Source organism: Calidris pugnax, unplaced genomic scaffold (assembly GCF_001431845.1).
Source record: "Calidris pugnax isolate Ruff unplaced genomic scaffold, ASM143184v1 scaffold95, whole genome shotgun sequence".
Taxonomy (NCBI): Eukaryota; Metazoa; Chordata; class Aves; order Charadriiformes; family Scolopacidae; genus Calidris; species Calidris pugnax.
In genome coordinates, this window is record NW_015090885.1 from 14,233,828 (window position 1) to 14,250,575 (window position 16,748).

Sequence of the window (16,748 nt, forward strand, 5' to 3'; positions counted from 1 at the left end):
GACAAGCTCGTCCTGGACTGCCTTCCCACCTTCCCAAGTGGGATTTCCTTGTCTCAGGCAGGTATTGTGTGAGTGAACGTATGATAGTATGCATCAAGTTGTATTGGATGGCATCTCTAACCATTATATTAGCAGAATAAAACACATAGCAGGAAGAATGGCTGCCACTCACTTTCTGTTTCAATTGAGTGTTCTTAAAGACAGACAAGGCTTGAATGTAAAATGCTTGTTTTTCACTATAGCTTGCACATGATTTTTAAATTGTCTCTTTAGGGAGAGTATCTAAAACATTTGTCATTCTTTTGGGGGTTATTTTACATTCTGTTCATCCATTGCTCTTTTATTCTTCTGCAACTTTATTAGTCATTAACAGAACTGCACAGGTACTGCATTAAATACAAAAGTGTTATAAATTCAGATTTTTTAATGTAATTTGTGTGCTCGAGATTGCACACTGTTCTTCTCTTTAAGTGAATGCCTGAGGAAAAGGTTGGTACACTAAAAAGCTGGTTATGAGTGACAAATGGAAAAGTTCACCTCTAAGGATTTCTTTTAACAGGACTGTGTTTAATCCAAGTTTCATTTTATGTAAAATTTTAATTTACAGTTGTGCAGCTGTGCATATGCACTTTCACTCTCTGACACTTGAGACAAAAGAGTTCTGTGTTGTTGAATTACTTTCTTTGGTGTTTTATCCCCAGTAGTGATCACTCTGAATTTGCTGTGATAGAAAGAATTTAGGTTTATGTAATGGAAGGTAAGAAATTTGTGTTACGTTTTTACTTAATCTCAGTTTTAACTAATTCGCCCTGCATGACTAGGCCACGTTGTGTGGGTGGGATTTTCATTGGGAATTATTTTAAAGTTACCCACTTCAGAGAAATGCACTGATGCAATCTAGCCTTGCATATAATCCTTTTCTTTGGCAGTTGCCACACAGCAGCAGAAAGCCCTGCATACACCTTTCCTAGCTATTGCTGTGCTGGTGCTTTCCCAGCTCCTGCTGAGGTTCCCCGAGAGAGCAAAGGTCCCTCAGTGAGCGTGCTGTGTCCCTTCAGTGCTGCTGTAAGAAACATGGGCTCTTTTCAGCTGACTTCTGTAGTTGTCACTAAACTCAGAGTTGGGAACAGCTCTATAAAAATGAGAAAACAATCTGTGCGGGTGGCCAGCTGTATGTCCTCAATTTTTAAATACTTTTGAAAGCACGTTTTCAAGTACAGATAACCATGCTGGAACATTCTAAAACAGTGTGAATGTATATATCCAGGTAAACTATTTTCTGTCTCATCATCATTTTTAGGCAAAGCTGTTATAGGTGCTCTGCATGTCTTCCAGCCAAACTGAAAGCCCATATAAAATAAATGCATTTTTCAAAGGAGTTACTTCATCTTAGCCCAAAATACTGCTTTGTTCTTAATGAATAGAGAGTAGGTCTTCACCCCCTACAACTTTGTCATTTGTATGCAATTGGGTACATGTGTATGGACATTTGTGTGGCTGCCAGAGAGAGATGCAGATGTGACCGGGGAACAGCAGGCTGCCTCTGCCATGTCCTCAGTTGCACTGGGAGTCAATGTCTGGGGTCAGGTGGGGCCGTTCCTTCTGCCTCCCCTTCCCCTGCACTGAGAAGACCCCAGGTTCCTCTTTTTATGTGGAGGCTCTGCACAGCAGACCTTATCTTGTACGAATGGGTTATATACCAATCTTGAATAATCACTGAAGACCCATAAAACCATTTTTAGTGAGACCAAAAAGATGTCTGGGTGAGAAGGAAGGCACCGAGTGTAGCAGACGGTGGTCTGCCTGCAGTTTTCACCAGTTTGGAGCTGGCAATTGCAGCTGCAAAGCAGTGTGGTACTGCAGGTCTGTAAAGTGCCTAAATCTTCAAGTGGATATTATTTTTTCTTTGCCTTATTCTGCTTAGATGTGAGCATGAAGCTTTATTGTGCTTTGGGTAGACAAGAGTGAATTTCCATGGTTAAAATTACTATTTTCTAATGCAAAGTGTTCGAGATCTTTCCATTAGTCCCAACACTGTATCGTACTGAAAGAAAATGCAGACTGATGAGGCTACTCTTCACCTCAGAGCAGACTGTTTTCTGCAACAAGCTATCACTATACCTCTGGTGCACAGGGAGCAAACTGCAGCAGGAGACCCTATGGAAAAGTTCTGTTGTTGGGTTTTTTCCTCCTATTTTTGGGAGACAGATTTGTGAAAGCAGGTCAGACAAAGCTTGGGGCTATATGGCTTGTTGTGTGTATGAACTTTGATTTCCTTCCCCCTCCCTGTTACCCGTAAGTTTCAGGGCAAAACATTCTTTAGCAGAATGACTACAATTACTTAATTAACTGTTTGCTTAACTCTAGCTTTTTGATTTTGCTTTGCCTACAAGTATCTCTCTTTCCTATACAGCACGTATTGGTATATCATCTTCTGCCACTTCCTTCCTGAAAAGTATATTCATTACAATAGTCATGAAAGGTTTTGAAAGAGAATTTCTATGCAGAAATTTCCATGATATTTTCATACCAAATATCATATTACCTCCTCATGCAGGCATAGACACAGAGAACTGTACCCAAATAATCTTGGTCAGGCTCTCTAGGTACCAAAGGCAATTGTTTCAGGAAAAGTTGAGGTACACTTTGACTCCCCTCAAAACCCCAGCTTGTTTCCATCAGTTCGAATTGTCTGAGGAATAGCAGGGAGGGAGGGAAATCCCAACATCATTTGTTGTTTGGAGAAAGCCCCCAAGCAGGAACATAAATACGGTGAGCAGTAGTAGGGATCTGACTGCTGGTGGGACTCACTCATCCCCCTGGCACTATTTGAATTTAGCCATCTGGCTCTGGCCTTGCTTACACCTGTCAGCTGAGGGTAATAGTGCCAATGGCAGGAGTTCGTGAATGTCCTCTTGGAGCTTTGCCTGGCCAGCTGGGAGCATATATTATCAGCCAAGCCTCATCTTCCTCCTCATCCACAACCTTAGGAAGAGGTCAGTCGGCACATACAGCCATGCCTTTCCACCCCCAGTGAGAAAAGTGGGTTTCAGCCCCAACTGAGCTCCCCTAATAGAAACCAAGGGTTTCAGTCGTTCTTTTCTTCGTTAGGGGAGGAAATAAAGATCCTTTCCTCCTTTTAATTTTTCTTTTTTTCCCCTTCTGTGGTGGTCTCCACTAGGATGGGCCCATTGAAGGTCACACCTTAGCAGGATGAAGCCAGTTTATGCTGGAAATTTATAATGGCAGGGAGAGAATAGGAAGAGGAAAATCCTACCAAGCAGGATTAACCCCGAACAGAAAGAAATCTCTTCAGAAAGAAGCAGATTTAGGTTTCTCTACATGAAGACATGAGGTCGATTCATTCCTTCTCCCTAACTTCTTCCACTAAAGCCATGCTCATATTTATCATCACAGTGGTACTACCATTTTCCATTGCTGTCATCCTGTCATCCGCATGCCAACAAATCTCCCCCTGGTTTGGGTGACAGAGACCTTTTAGGCTCAGCTCCTGTGGGGAAGATGTGATGACTTGACTTTGATGGCTTCAAAACAAGCCAGTCCTGGCTGCCACTGGGATGCAGCAGTGCTCCCACCCCTCTGCTGGGAGAGACTTTGGAATGCTGTGTTGGTAAGCTACAGTCGCACCCCCAAGGTCTTTAAAGCCACCTCCCACCCACCCCCAAGGTCTTTAATGTTGATGGGGAAATAATATTTTCCCACACATTATTGGATTATTGGTGCCGCAGTGTCACAAAATCTAGGTTGATTCATTAAGCAATAACTTTAGGCATAACCTGACCACTTAAAAATTTATAAAGATGTATTTCTTTCTCCTCTTTTCTATCAGTGTACAACAACTGTTTCTAAAAGGCTTTTGCCAAGCTTAGGCTACACTAGTTCCTTTATACTGTGAAGCCTTTCACTTGCTGATGAACTTGATGAATGCATTTTCCTTCCCCCAACAGCCCCTTCTTTGAGTTCTTGCAATAGAAACCCAGGTGAATCTGAGTTACCACGTGTCACAGCCCAAGTTGGCTCCATGGCATGTTGCCTTAATTAATAGTTGTTGAAGAATCTTAGGACTGCTAGAAAGGTATTTTCTGTGAAATGGATGCTGTTTATTACATCCTCCAAATAAGCTTAACACTCATGACTCTAAGCGTAAATTAACAAACAAAAGTCAGAAGGAAAGGAAAATGGGATAGTCCTATACAGAGTTGGGAGTAACCAAAATGAGAAGTATCTTCAGCAGGTAAGACTTTTGGCACCTTATAATCATTTCCTTTTTCAGCCTGATGCATGGCATTGTTTAACCAGCCTAACCATGTTAAGAAAAGATGACCTGAACAGAATGCAGGAATTCATGCAGTTGTCGTGGCTTAGATGAACTCCCAGTGAGTTGCTTACTGTTAATCTAGAACCCATCTGCCTTTCTGAAACTTTTACATGATGTTTCTCTTACAAAGAACTTTTTGGTGCAGTTGCATTGGTGTTTGAACCCTTGGGTCGAGTGGACCTTTCTACCCTATTTCTTCAGGTTGCCATTCCCATGTGTTTGCATTGCAGGAGGCTATGTGTGTGTGTGTGCCAGTGCTAAATCCATGGCTCCAGAGTGTCTTTACATGATAACAATCTCCTCATGTTGGAGTCCACACCACAGTATCACGATGTCCATGTGACCTGAAGTGTGTTAGGATCTCCTTACAGACAGGCATGCCATGCTGCACTCTGTCCAGGTTTTTTTCCCCTTAAGAATCACTACAGTTTAAAATGGTGCTGAGGAAAACTGTTCAGCCATATGTGGTTTTAAAAGGAGAAGCAATGCAGAACCAGTGTAAAGCATTCAGAGGAAAGGAGACCAAACTCAATATGAACTTTAATCCTGCCTGTACTTTGGCTGAAGCTGAGCAACTTCTTTGGAATTGTAAAGGGATTTGAACATGTGTTCATCTATTAATTATTTTTTTTTTATATCTGCGCTATTTGCAGCAAGCCCTAGATTACAACCCTGAAGCCATACTTCCTGATATCAGACAAAATAACATGGATAAAACATCAGTCAGCACATCTAAATGCACATCTATATATGTAATCATTTTATACATAGTCACACATCTGGTTTTTCTTACTTTCAGAATGCTACAGTCTATTGGCATAGCTGTGTGCTTTTTACATTAATTTAAACAGGTAAAATCAGACAATGTATATTCTATTGCACATGCTGATACCCTTTTATTTTCCCATTTCCTTTAGACAGTGGTAATGAAAATTGATGTTTTGAAATCGAAAATTTCATTATCCAAAACCCCCTTAATGCTGACATGCAGATCTGGTCTCACAGGAAAAAGCATATAAGCATATCTGATCCAAGTCATCATCAATTGCTCTCTAATTGTGATGACAACAGAAAAATGAAGGAAGCTTACCTTAGCTCAGGAGACTATTTTTTGCTGTATCCCAGGCAGTTTCCTCTCCTTCCACTTGAAAAGGGAAAATCCACTTGAATAAAGAAAAATAAATTCTAGAAGAGTGAGGGATTTAAGGAGTCCTCATCTGAGCTCCTGATCCGCTTGTTTGCAGCAAATTGCAGAAACCTTGATCCAGTAGTAGCTCAGAGAGACTTTCCTCTCCTCGTGTTTTCTGTGTGTGGGCTGAGAATCTGCAAGAATAGACCTGAGACGGTGCTGCAAGAGAGAGACAGTGGGGGGACCTTGGCACGGAGTTGGTCCAAACTCTAAATATAGCCCAACCCACTTTCCATGCAGTTCTCTTCATACTCTGAAGGCAGATGACCTTGTCAGAAATCTGACCTCCCAGCATGTCACTCTCTACAAAGAGAGGTTCTAAGGGAACAGGACCACAACGTAAAAGGACAGAAAAGCAATCAACCATCTGCTTGCAGCAAATGAATGTAGGTATGAGCTCTATTTTTATGGCTGTTGCAACTGATCGAGTCATAATGTGCTTTATTTGACCACTTAGACAAATGAATCGCATGGCAGTTCTCAAAAGACCTGTACAGATGAAAGATTGCATTGTAAATGTTAGTCTTTAAAGGAGAGCACTGACATAGATGAAAAGCCTGTCTATTTTCCTTCTCTCAAAAACTTTAACGCAGCAGAGTGTGTGGTATTTCCCTAAAAGCTTCTGTCTATAAGAAATTATCCTTCCTTTCACTTAACTATAGTATAACTTTTTTGGAAGAGTTAAATCCACGAATGTAGATTCTAGCAATGTATAAATTTGAGATGCTGGGGTAGCTTGAAAGGGCAGTACAAACCTGCAAGATCAGAGACCAAATCGCAGAAAAATGTGTAGTATATACAGAGGAGGAAGTAAGAGAGTAAGAGGCATAGAAACATAACCCTTGGGCCTTAGATAGGCAACTGCTTTTCAACAGATGTTTTATAATCCAGGGAATTTGCCTCTCTAAGTCTACGTGGCAACATGTCAGGGTATTTTGTTCTTAACCTGAAGGAGAGATTAACTTGATATGAGTCAACCTGATACTCTGTCAAACAGGGATCTGATACTGCTATGTCATGTGAAGACTTCTGAATAAAAAAAAAAAAAAAGCTGCAGAAATCTGAGCAACTCAAAATGTCTGCTCTCACGTTCTGTGTTCAGGCATGTAGGAGAGTTGGGATATAAGCTTGTTTGCAGTTTTGTTCTTCAGTGGGTTATATTTATTGGTAATGACATATCTCAGCGTATGCTACACTGTATGCACGCGTGCAATTTTCGTTTTCAATATTCATAGAAAACCTGAGAAAACATCAGGACTGTGATAACCTCATACTACAGATGTGAATGTCTGCAGAATGTGTGTGAGCCAAAAAGGAGTGAATGATATCAGTGGTCAGGAAAGTAGCAATGTGTATCTGTGGACAATAATTTGAGCTGTTGAGTTTCTGTGAAGTGCGCTGTTTGGTTTTTTTTTAGTTGAAGACTACTATTTTTGACAAGTTTCACTGTGTAATTTTATCGTGATCTATCAGCTTTAAGTCCACACATTCAGCCAGACCCTGTGTGTTATCTTCACAGCAAGAACTACAGCTGTGCACCACAGCTGCTTCCCAAGATAGTGAGAGAACAGTAAAAAATATGAATTTCCTGCATTATTAAGGGAGACATCACATCTGGGCCCATGCTACATTCCTGGGCAAAACTTGCTCGTAGCCAGACCTAGGCTAGAGCCCACCCATTAAGTAGTTTTATGGATTTATCCAAGTTCCTTTTTCCTCCCAATTTACCTATTTCTTCCCCATTAACAAGAATAAATGTCTGTTAGGAGTCAATATTATAACAAATGAAGGATGCTGGTGTTTATCTTTGGAGAGAGGACCTGAAAAAGGAACGAGTCTGCCTCCAGATAGACAAATGTTGAGTGACGTACTAGCACTGTGTAAGTAGTGAAATTCTAAATATACATAATACCAACATGGTTAAACACTGATAGCGTCATATTTTCTTTGCTCCAGGGTGGTACCCTGATGTGATCCAGACCAACACAACCAATTCCAGCTCTGCAGTGCCACTGCTGCTTCTGCCCCTCTTCCAGTGCTGGGATATTGAAAATGAGGGAGATGAGGATAAGGGAGGGAATATTTACAGCATGAGTTGATACTATTCACTCTCCCCAGCAAACAGCTGGAGCAGTTTTTGTGCACGATAGATTGGTAGTTCTTAGAAAAAGAAGGAATCGAAGTGCTTGGTGGGTTCTAAAGCACAGGAGTAGTCAGTATTTGCCAGGAGCTGTGACATGCACTTCTCCTACATGAAGATTTTGGATAAGGGGTGATTCCTTGTTTATACAAATAATGTGCTTGAGTGGCTTTGAGGAGGGAATTTTAATTTTGAGGAGGCTTTTATAGAACAGTACTGTTTGTGTGTAGAGGGCTCTAAATGTTGCTTGACCAACCTGAGTAATGTGAACTTCCTGCCAGGAGGGGAGTGGGCTTTAAGAGTGATTGTATTAGTTCCTCAGGATGGATGGAACAGTATTTTGTTTGACAGCTGTATACACTCAAGTTTGACTTTTGCATGAGTTTCCACACCACCAAGTGGGAAATGTAGTAGGGAATTAGGCCCTAGTTTGTGTCTAGCTTTTCCTGGGCTCATAACTTGTATTTTGCTTGTGATGCTGGATGATCTTTGTGGTTCTTTATAGATGGTTTTTCCTCTTTGACTATCCAGCCTACTGTGATGGCATTTCCTCTGGAATGACTTGGATTTCCATACCCTGGTCTATTTCCTCTCTGAGAGGCCTCTATGGATTGATAGCTATTTCAAGCCAGTCTTGTAGGGTTCCCTCTCATACAGTCGTGCATTCTGTAACCAGTATTTGTGAACTGATTTTTCTTTTGATTAACCCCAAATTCCTAGGCACTTGTAGTGCTCCCATGGAGTTTTTTACAAGATGAGATCTGTGAACCATAATGTCTCGGCCAATTTCCAACTTGGGCTACTGCATTCTGGCTTGCCCCGTTCCCCTACTTGTCAGAGTTGGATAGAGTGTCCTTTTACTATCATAAACTGTTGCAAAGTATTGCTGGCATCCTTTTGAGTGGTTTCTAAAGTGACTGTAGGGTATATAATGCTTGACATTTGTCCACAAAGAACCCTTTCCACAAGGCAAAGTATTCAGTATTCAGTTTTGTAATCATCATCCAGTAGATTTGTAAGCAGCTGAAACTGATGCTACTTACAAACAAAAGTCTCCCACTTTCCCATCTCTCCAGGAATAGACTTTTAAACTGAATTTGGAGATTTGAGGAGATTGTCGGAAGTTTCAGCATAAAGGATAGTCTTTGAGAGAACAAAAGAAAGAGCAGCGACTTGTGGATGTCATCTGAGCCTTGACTCGTGGTGTCATTGGCGAAGGGTACTAGACCAGACAACAGAACTGATTTGCACTCTGTGCTGGTGTGTTATTCTATCTTCAGGCTTTGGTTGCTCTTGTTTGGCAAGCCTGTCACGAAGAAATTAAGTCGGATGGCAAACAATAAAAGGGCCTGTCGTATTCCTAACATGTCAAATCCTTGTGTTTGCCCTTTGTGTACCATGGGTTTTAAAACTACAGTGACTAAATGAATATTGAGTTCTTCCTTCTTACCTTGGTGGTGCCATTATTTCTTGTGCAAGGCAGTGATAGGATGTCAAATTCAACCCTTGTTTTGCAGGAGAAAAGGTTACTTGTATTTGAAGGAGGGTGGCCTATTACTTTTACATCTGATCAGTCACTTTCTGTCATTTTTCTAACATGTTTCTGTCAATTTATGAATAGGCCTGGGTTGTAGCTGTACTATAAGCTGGGCCTAACATTGATCATGTAAAGTTTATTCTTCTATGCTTACATGTGTACAACAGAGGATTTCCTCTGCTCTTATTCTCTGATATGCCCTTTATTTTGTCTTTTGGTTCACCCGGAGTCAGCAAGTCGAGATATGTCACAAATGAGTTTTGAAGTACCCATTTTGAATATTAGAGAGAACATGTTAAAAATAAGGAAGTGAGGAGAGGTAGTTGTTAGAAATATTCTGTGGGAGATCCTTTGCATGGCAGATAGTTGTCTGTGTGCTAAGTTTTCTATCGTATCACAGCGTATTGAAAGTTAATTTGATGTTATTCCATTAAGACCTGTTCTATTTTGCTTGAATGGGCAGTGTTTTTAATTTAAATTGCCAGTCAGTGTAAGAAAGAGGAACATAAACTGAATATCCTGCCACCAGATGTATTGGGAAAAACAGTAGTTTGTGGCATATGTGCCTTCTGAACTGCCCAGGGAAGAGCTTTACATTTTTTAAGAATGTTGTCTTTGTCTTTGTAGGACAGGCTATTGCCAATACTTAGAAACTATTACATGCAAGTCCTACAGGCTGTTTGCGAGGAGGTATGGCTTGGCATAGGCTTAGGCTGGATAGAGTAGGAAGGAGCTTATGCTGTCTGGATGTCACTTAATGGGACATAACTGAAGCCCTTTCGATTCTTTGGTAGGCCTGTGTCTGTTTCTGCTGAGTTGCATATTGTATACCCTTCAGGTATGCCTCACAAGTACATTTTAAAATACCTTTTTTGAAGAATCTTGGCAGATAAAGTCTGCAGTTCAAGGCATCCTCGCAGATATGAAAACTTACAATTGTGATGGAATAGGCCTGTTTTGGAAAAAGAGTCCTTAGTTCATAGGGATGGGAAGGGAAAACAGTGCCCAGATACCAGTTCATTCACGGTTTTTCCTCTTTAGTTCAAACAGTCAAAATACCCCAGTATTTTAAGGCCTCACGAGTTAAGGCACTTCATTTGATTCATGACCCTGGTGAGAAATGTTTGAAAATTTCATCGATGTTTTAAAACTGCAGTTGCAAAAACTAAAATGGGAAAAAAAAAAGAAAAGGGAAAAGAGCCTCATTAATTTTTGAAGTGTCACTTTGCTTGGCCATGTTGTCATTCTACCTTGCTTCAAAAATTTCTAGTGAGCTGTAATATTATGTCTTTTGATGCAATTAAATAGTCATTGTTCATTTCCTGTCAGTATATGTGTTCTCTTCCTGATCTCTAATACTAAATCTTGGTTTACTGTACTGTTTAAAATGATTTAGCAAATCCTTGTGGGCTGTTTTTTGGTGGGTTTTTTTGTGCGGGTTTTTTTTTTTTTGTAATCCATCATCTGGAATTCTTAGTCATGACACTTCAAATTACGGTGTGCCCATGATGGGGAGAATTATTTCTCTTTCTGGGGGTGCCAGCGGACCCTTTCTAATTTAGTCAGAGCAATTTGAGAAATGAAGAGGGTACTGACATTGTTGTAGCTATTTTTGATGCAATGGTTATGTGATGATCTTCCCCAAGGACAGAATACTTTTGTAACTAATGTTTTACCTATCTCATTTACTATCAATATCTAAAGTATTGTCAGGGTAAAAAGCCAGCAACTGGTCTGGAGAATTATATTAATAATAAAATTTGCATTTTTGGTTATTCCATGTGGCTGTCCTGGAGGTCCCTGAAAGAGCTTCACAGCTATTGGTTGGCCAATTGGTTTTGCGCCATGAGCTCCAAGGTATCTGAGCTATTATTAGGCTTCTCAACAGGAAAATGCAAAGCCGTCCATTGCCTACAGCGAGGGAATTTAGAAAGGGTTGTCCTGGTAGACATGAAAGAGATCCCCTTTTCGGGATTAGCAGTGCTGGTGACACACAGTTGAGTAATTTGGGATCTGTCCAGGAGGTGGTCGTGAACTGCCGCTTGCCTATTGCTGCTATGCACCACTGGCCTCCATACCTGCTTCTCCCACTGCTACAGGGTGCCTTTCCATCCCTTCTGATGGCCTCTCCTTGTCTCTCTATTCCTTTCCTTTTGTCAGGGAAGTAGTTGAGCTCAGAATGCTTTAAAATATTTAAAATGTTAATCGGCCTGCCAGCCAGGCCTGTTTTATTTACATGACCTCATCTGTTCCTTTAGATACTGGTGGGCAGCATGGTAGGACCTGCGTGAGCTTTGTGTGTCCTGCTGCCTTGAGGAGTGATACCATAGAGGTATGGTAACATACTGTCATCACCACTCTTAGCCCAGTTGCTCTGATCAGCACAACTGTGGTGGCAAGAGGAGGCCTTTCAACTAACTGATCCAGGATGAACAGGGACCTAGGAGCCAATTTTGCTGACAGCTGCTACGTTTTACAAAAAAATTAATTGACCTTCCACTGTGTGTACCTGATGGGACATGCAGTGAGAAAAATTCAAAGTAGTGCATTGACATTAAGATTACTTAATCTGATTCACTGAAGATTTAGGCCAATTTTTAATGGCAAAACTATAAGAATAATAAGGAAGTCTCAGACTTCAATTCTGTTCTTTTCCTTGACCTTCTCTCTGCCCCTCTCTTCCCTTCCTCCCAAAGAAAAGGAATCTTAAATGGCAATTAAACCTAGGGATGCACTCAACACACTTGGCATTTTACTCAGCATCAAATATTTTTTAATCTGCTGAGCCCTGAGAAGTATTTTCCCCCCAGATTAACGAACACACATCAGTACTGTTTATAATCAACCAACAAATAAAAACAGCCTGCAAAGCAGCCTGAATTTGAACCACCATAGCGTGCCCAACTACCACCTACAGAGTAATGGCAAACGCATACTTTCCTGTAACATAACTGAAACTAGAAAGAGAGCATAGCAAATATAAAACCTATTTCCATGACATACAGGGTTTTTTGTTAGAAAACACAGGCCCTATTTAAAGTCTGGTTTCAGATATGAGGTGATATTAGAACAGTCAGAGAAGGATGGAAGTTGGCAGGAGGGGGACAAAAGCAGGAGGGGGGCAATAAAATTGGCAATAGTGCATTATATACAAACTTTTTTTTCATGTAATTCCAGTTTAGTACTGATATGTAGCCCTGGTGGGAGCATAAGGGAGAAAGCAGGGATTTCTGTTCAACACAGGGACTCTTCTGCCTCTGACTGTGGGCAATGACAGATACATAAAATAAAAGTTGAGAGAGTCTCCCTCCATGGACACATACAGCAGATTCCCTCCAAAGTTCATCACAGAGATTAGTTTAACGGTAAGAAATGAACCTGCCCTGTACTGGCCTGTGTCAGTGGGGCTCTTCTGGATACAAAATAGATGTCTGATCTCTTGTAGTTTCCAGATAAAAACAAAAACCTAATGGAAATTATTCCCTCACTTATCATTGGGTATGCACACAAAAGAATATTTTTCTATTCTGAGCTTTCTTTTTAATTAGATGCTCATTATTTCTATATTATGAAGAGTTGTATGCACCATGCCTCCTTTCTTTCTCAAGAAAGTCCTTCTCTTCTCTTCCTCCTCTCTTCCTGTGAGGAACTTCTGATAGCTGCTATCATTTCTGTGAGCTTCCTTTATCTTTATTTCATTTGTAGGCTGGCTAGCATCACAGGTCACATTTTCCAAAGAATTTTAAGATTATTTTCTGTTCCTTTTCAGTTGCAACTTGGGGGCATTCAGAGGTGTGCTGCCGAGAAGAGTTTCACTTTTTCAGTCAGCCTTAGTCCTTAAAAGAAATAACTATTTATGTTGTGGTCACTATAACTCCTTTATTAAGTACTTCAGAGTAGACAAGTGGCATATGAAGGTCAGAAGTCTCTGTCACAGTGAATCAGCCTAGCAAACACAATTTTATATGAACTAGCTATTTTGTATGATCAAAATTGCATTTACATCAAAGCATGTGTCATTACCTCCTATATATCATTAAGGTCTTGTCTGCCTTTAAAAATACTAGTATAAATAACCAAGCAAATGTGCATTCTTTGTGACTATAGTAGTTAATAAAGGTGAATGACTAAAGGAACCTGTTCAATTATCTAAATATCTGTGTGCTTATTTATTTATTTATGTGCATGTACATAAATATGCAGACATGTGTATGTATTAATATAGATGTGTATGTGTATATATCTAATACACTTCTAAGTACATCAATATGCATATATATATCAATATTAAATTTGAAAGAAGTTAGAAGCCATTGCACTGAATGATTTTAAGTAGTGATTAATATCATAAATGAGACAATCTAATTCATATATGTGTGTGTGTTAAGTATAAATAACTATTTCAATTTCAGCATGATTCAAAATAAAATCAAATATAAATACCTAATGACTGGGAAGCCTGTTAGTATGTGCCATGCCGCTGATGTAATACTGAAGGGAAAAAAAAAAAGTGCCGTGGAATTCACATTTATTTATCTATATTGAGAGCATTACGTGACCATTCAGTCGTCTTTGACAACCTTGTGGTTGCATAAGGTCCGTACGTCGCAGGAAGGCAGATGCAGAGGAATGCTGTGCTGAACAACATCACCCCTTCAGCAGCGTATTCCATCAGCGCCCGCCTGCTGGCTCGTTTGCACCACAAGGGAGATGAAAGTCAGCGTTGTATTAATCAATTGGGTTCTGCATTTGCTCCAGTTGATTATTAAGGAAGGATTTGTGCACTCTCCTGTTCTGGCAGCTTGACGCCTCAAAGCAGGGCAAGCAGTGCTGCTCTCGTACAGATGTGTTTGGGATCTGTGAGCTGGGTGCATTGAGTTATGATTTAGTCTGTGAATAACCCTGCTGACATCAAGGTAGCTATTTGCAAGAGGAAGGTGCGCTGTTTAATGTGAGTATGGTTGGCAGAATCTGGCCTGTGGTACTTTGATGCCCATAACAAAATGCTCCTGTCGTCACAGGAGCTGACATGGTGTCACAAACAATGACAGCTCAAAACTAGCTGCTGTCTCGACTGGGACGTGAGTGGCAGGTTTTGGAACAGATGAAAAGTTCTCCTGTTGTATCAAATAAAAATACTCAGGTACTGCAAAACGATGCTTAAGTTTGAACTGTTTCCACAGATGTTTGTTGAGACTGGAGCTGGACATTTGTTCTCTTGCTTCTTGCTGAGAGCGGAGGACGTTGCATCACGAAGGGCAGTCCAAAACTCAGATGGGCAGTGAACAGGTGGTACATTGTTTGTCAGGCTATTTCAGATCATGGAAACCATTTGTCCAGTTTTAGATTGCTATTGCTAGCCATGTGTCTTTTCGTTATGAGAAAGAGAAGAGGTTATTTAAAACTTAGATGACTCCTGTTTGCCTTTCAGAGCATGCCAAGTGGGATTTAAGAAGGAATGCTTAAAGATCACAGGCAGCTTCCCATGAATCTATTTCATGTAATTCTCGTTCATTTCCAATGTGAAATAAATATGCTGATAAAGAGCTGGCTCAGCAATTCAATTCAGTGAGACATGCACAGAAATACTCTGGAATGGGTGTTTGAGGCTCGGTCACTGTGAACAAGAGGGGTAGAGGCAGTTAGTTCTGACTTGTTTCATGCACTTCATTTATATATCAGGACCCTGGGGGTGTGGAGCTGGTGTGTTTAAAAGCTGTCAGTCCTCCAGTATCTCTGAAATCAGGGCAGAAGTGACAGAAGTCAGTGGTGGGTTCTCAAACGCAGAAGCTGCTCCATCAAAATGCAGCGCAAGAAATTTGCCAGAGGAAGGGTCTTATGGAAGGAAACAAGCCCATGGTAATGGACTGAGTTACCAAGAAACATTTTAAACTTTCAGGAGTATGCTTGATGATGTGATTTTTCAGCACTCTTTCCTTTCTACTTCTGGTGGCCAATAAACTCTCTCACAACACCTTTTTCATCTTTAGTCTGATCAACGCTCTTGGGACAGTAACAATGATGTAGTGATGTTCTAGCAAAAGTGGCAGTCATACTGGGGATGGCTGCTCATTCTTCTTGCTCATGATCCAAATGGCAGCTCAGAAGAAGAGTTGATCAAACTGAGTTTGTTCCTAAGAAGAGAGGGAAAATAGCTAATGAGGGCAACTCATGGAGATCAGTGCCATATATTTCCTAGTGTACAAGTGAGTTTGAGATTTAGTCATGTCACCTCCCTTGCTCATGTTCTTTGAGAAGTTAAGTTTCATGACAAGCAACATCCAACCTGCTGTAACATTCATTGATTTTCTTCACTTGGTAGCTTTTAACTTCCCAAACGTTTTTCAACTCTTAACAGCTGTCCTGACCCAACTTGAGGATGCTGACTGTTACACAAGCTTTTCAAAGTGGGAAAAAGCGTGGAAGTTACAAGATGGTATCTTTCCAAGCATATATATGTACCCATTTTGTCATCTGTTCTGTCACATTAGGATTTTCAAAGCCACTGCCTTATTGCCTTATAATATATCATGTTGTACTTGTGGATGAACGAAGATTTCTTTTTCCCATTCATATCCTTTTTCTTAAGTTTCACTTAAATCCTTTGACATATCTTTCACATATCCTTTCACTTCTATCTTTTCAACAGGTACCTATTTCAACATGGAATTAGTAAATATCAGCCATAGTTGATTTTTTCTCTCTCGTGTTCTCTGGCCATCAGTTTATTCTGCTCACAGCTAGTGATTGTATAGATGTAGTTACATCATCCACACTTGGGATGACGCATAAGAAATCATACTGTTCCTCTTCATTCAAAAGAAATAACTTAATCATGAAGCTGTCAATTTACAGATTCAGAATACAGGAGAGTGCAACAATGACTTAGTATCTGTTGGGCGGAAATATTCCTGATACAGAAATTGAACTATTCAGTTCAAATTACTCAGTTCAATGGATGATAATGCTTCTGGCAATGATCAGGGAACTAATTCAGACCTCAGCAGAAACTTCTGTGTTTGAATACAACATCTCAAGCACTAATATAGTACTATTAGAGGGAACTGTTGTGGATATTTTTTTTCCCCAAAAGGCTCACTGTAGATAAGAAATGAAGATAATGAGTAGAAAAAACATCTTAATTTAAATAGTTTTCTTTCAAAACATAAGCCTTTTTTAGTCTTGCGGACATTCTGCTTAAACTTTGGGAACGGTGCCTTTGCCTAATTGTTACTGAAGTAAGAGACACACAATTAAAATGTACTTGCAGAAAATGTTTGCATATATTTTTATACAATAGGACATTTAGCAATCTTGCAATTTCTCCTCTTGTACATAATTGGTGTCAGTAAGGCATTTTGGCTTTTAGGTGGAGGCTGGGAGGTTTTTTCTGTGTGCATTTTTGTGTGTGTTTGGTTTGATTTATTTTTTTTCCTTCCATCATCTGTAAGGGTTTTTCAGTAGGAGGAGATGACTTATTCTGAAAGAAGCATCTGCAAAGTTAGCAAGAAAGATGTATTTTTACAGTGATCCAATGAATCGT

At 40.2% G+C, this 16,748-nt stretch overlaps 2 protein-coding genes across 4 annotated transcripts in view; one reads left to right on the forward strand and one right to left on the reverse strand.

Annotated features, from left to right (window-relative positions):
* Nucleotides 1–5,640, reverse strand: part of FILIP1L (filamin A interacting protein 1-like) — a 198,194-nt gene extending 192,554 nt beyond the window's left edge. Inside the window, exon 1 of one of the 3 annotated variants that reach the window (XM_014947303.1) lies at nucleotides 5,430–5,640. The gene's annotated coding sequence lies outside the window, so the exon portion shown is untranslated. The remainder of the gene's footprint in view (nucleotides 1–5,429) is intronic. The other 2 variants (XM_014947305.1, XM_014947304.1) reach the window with 2 other exon arrangements.
* Nucleotides 5,641–5,725: 85 nt separating this feature from the next.
* The window catches only part of CMSS1 (cms1 ribosomal small subunit homolog (yeast)), a 30,717-nt gene continuing 19,694 nt past the window's right edge, over nucleotides 5,726–16,748 (forward strand). The window contains exon 1 of the mRNA XM_014947307.1: nucleotides 5,726–5,918. Within this exon, the coding sequence (XP_014802793.1) occupies nucleotides 5,822–5,918 (97 nt within the window). The 5' untranslated portion in view covers nucleotides 5,726–5,821. The remainder of the gene's footprint in view (nucleotides 5,919–16,748) is intronic.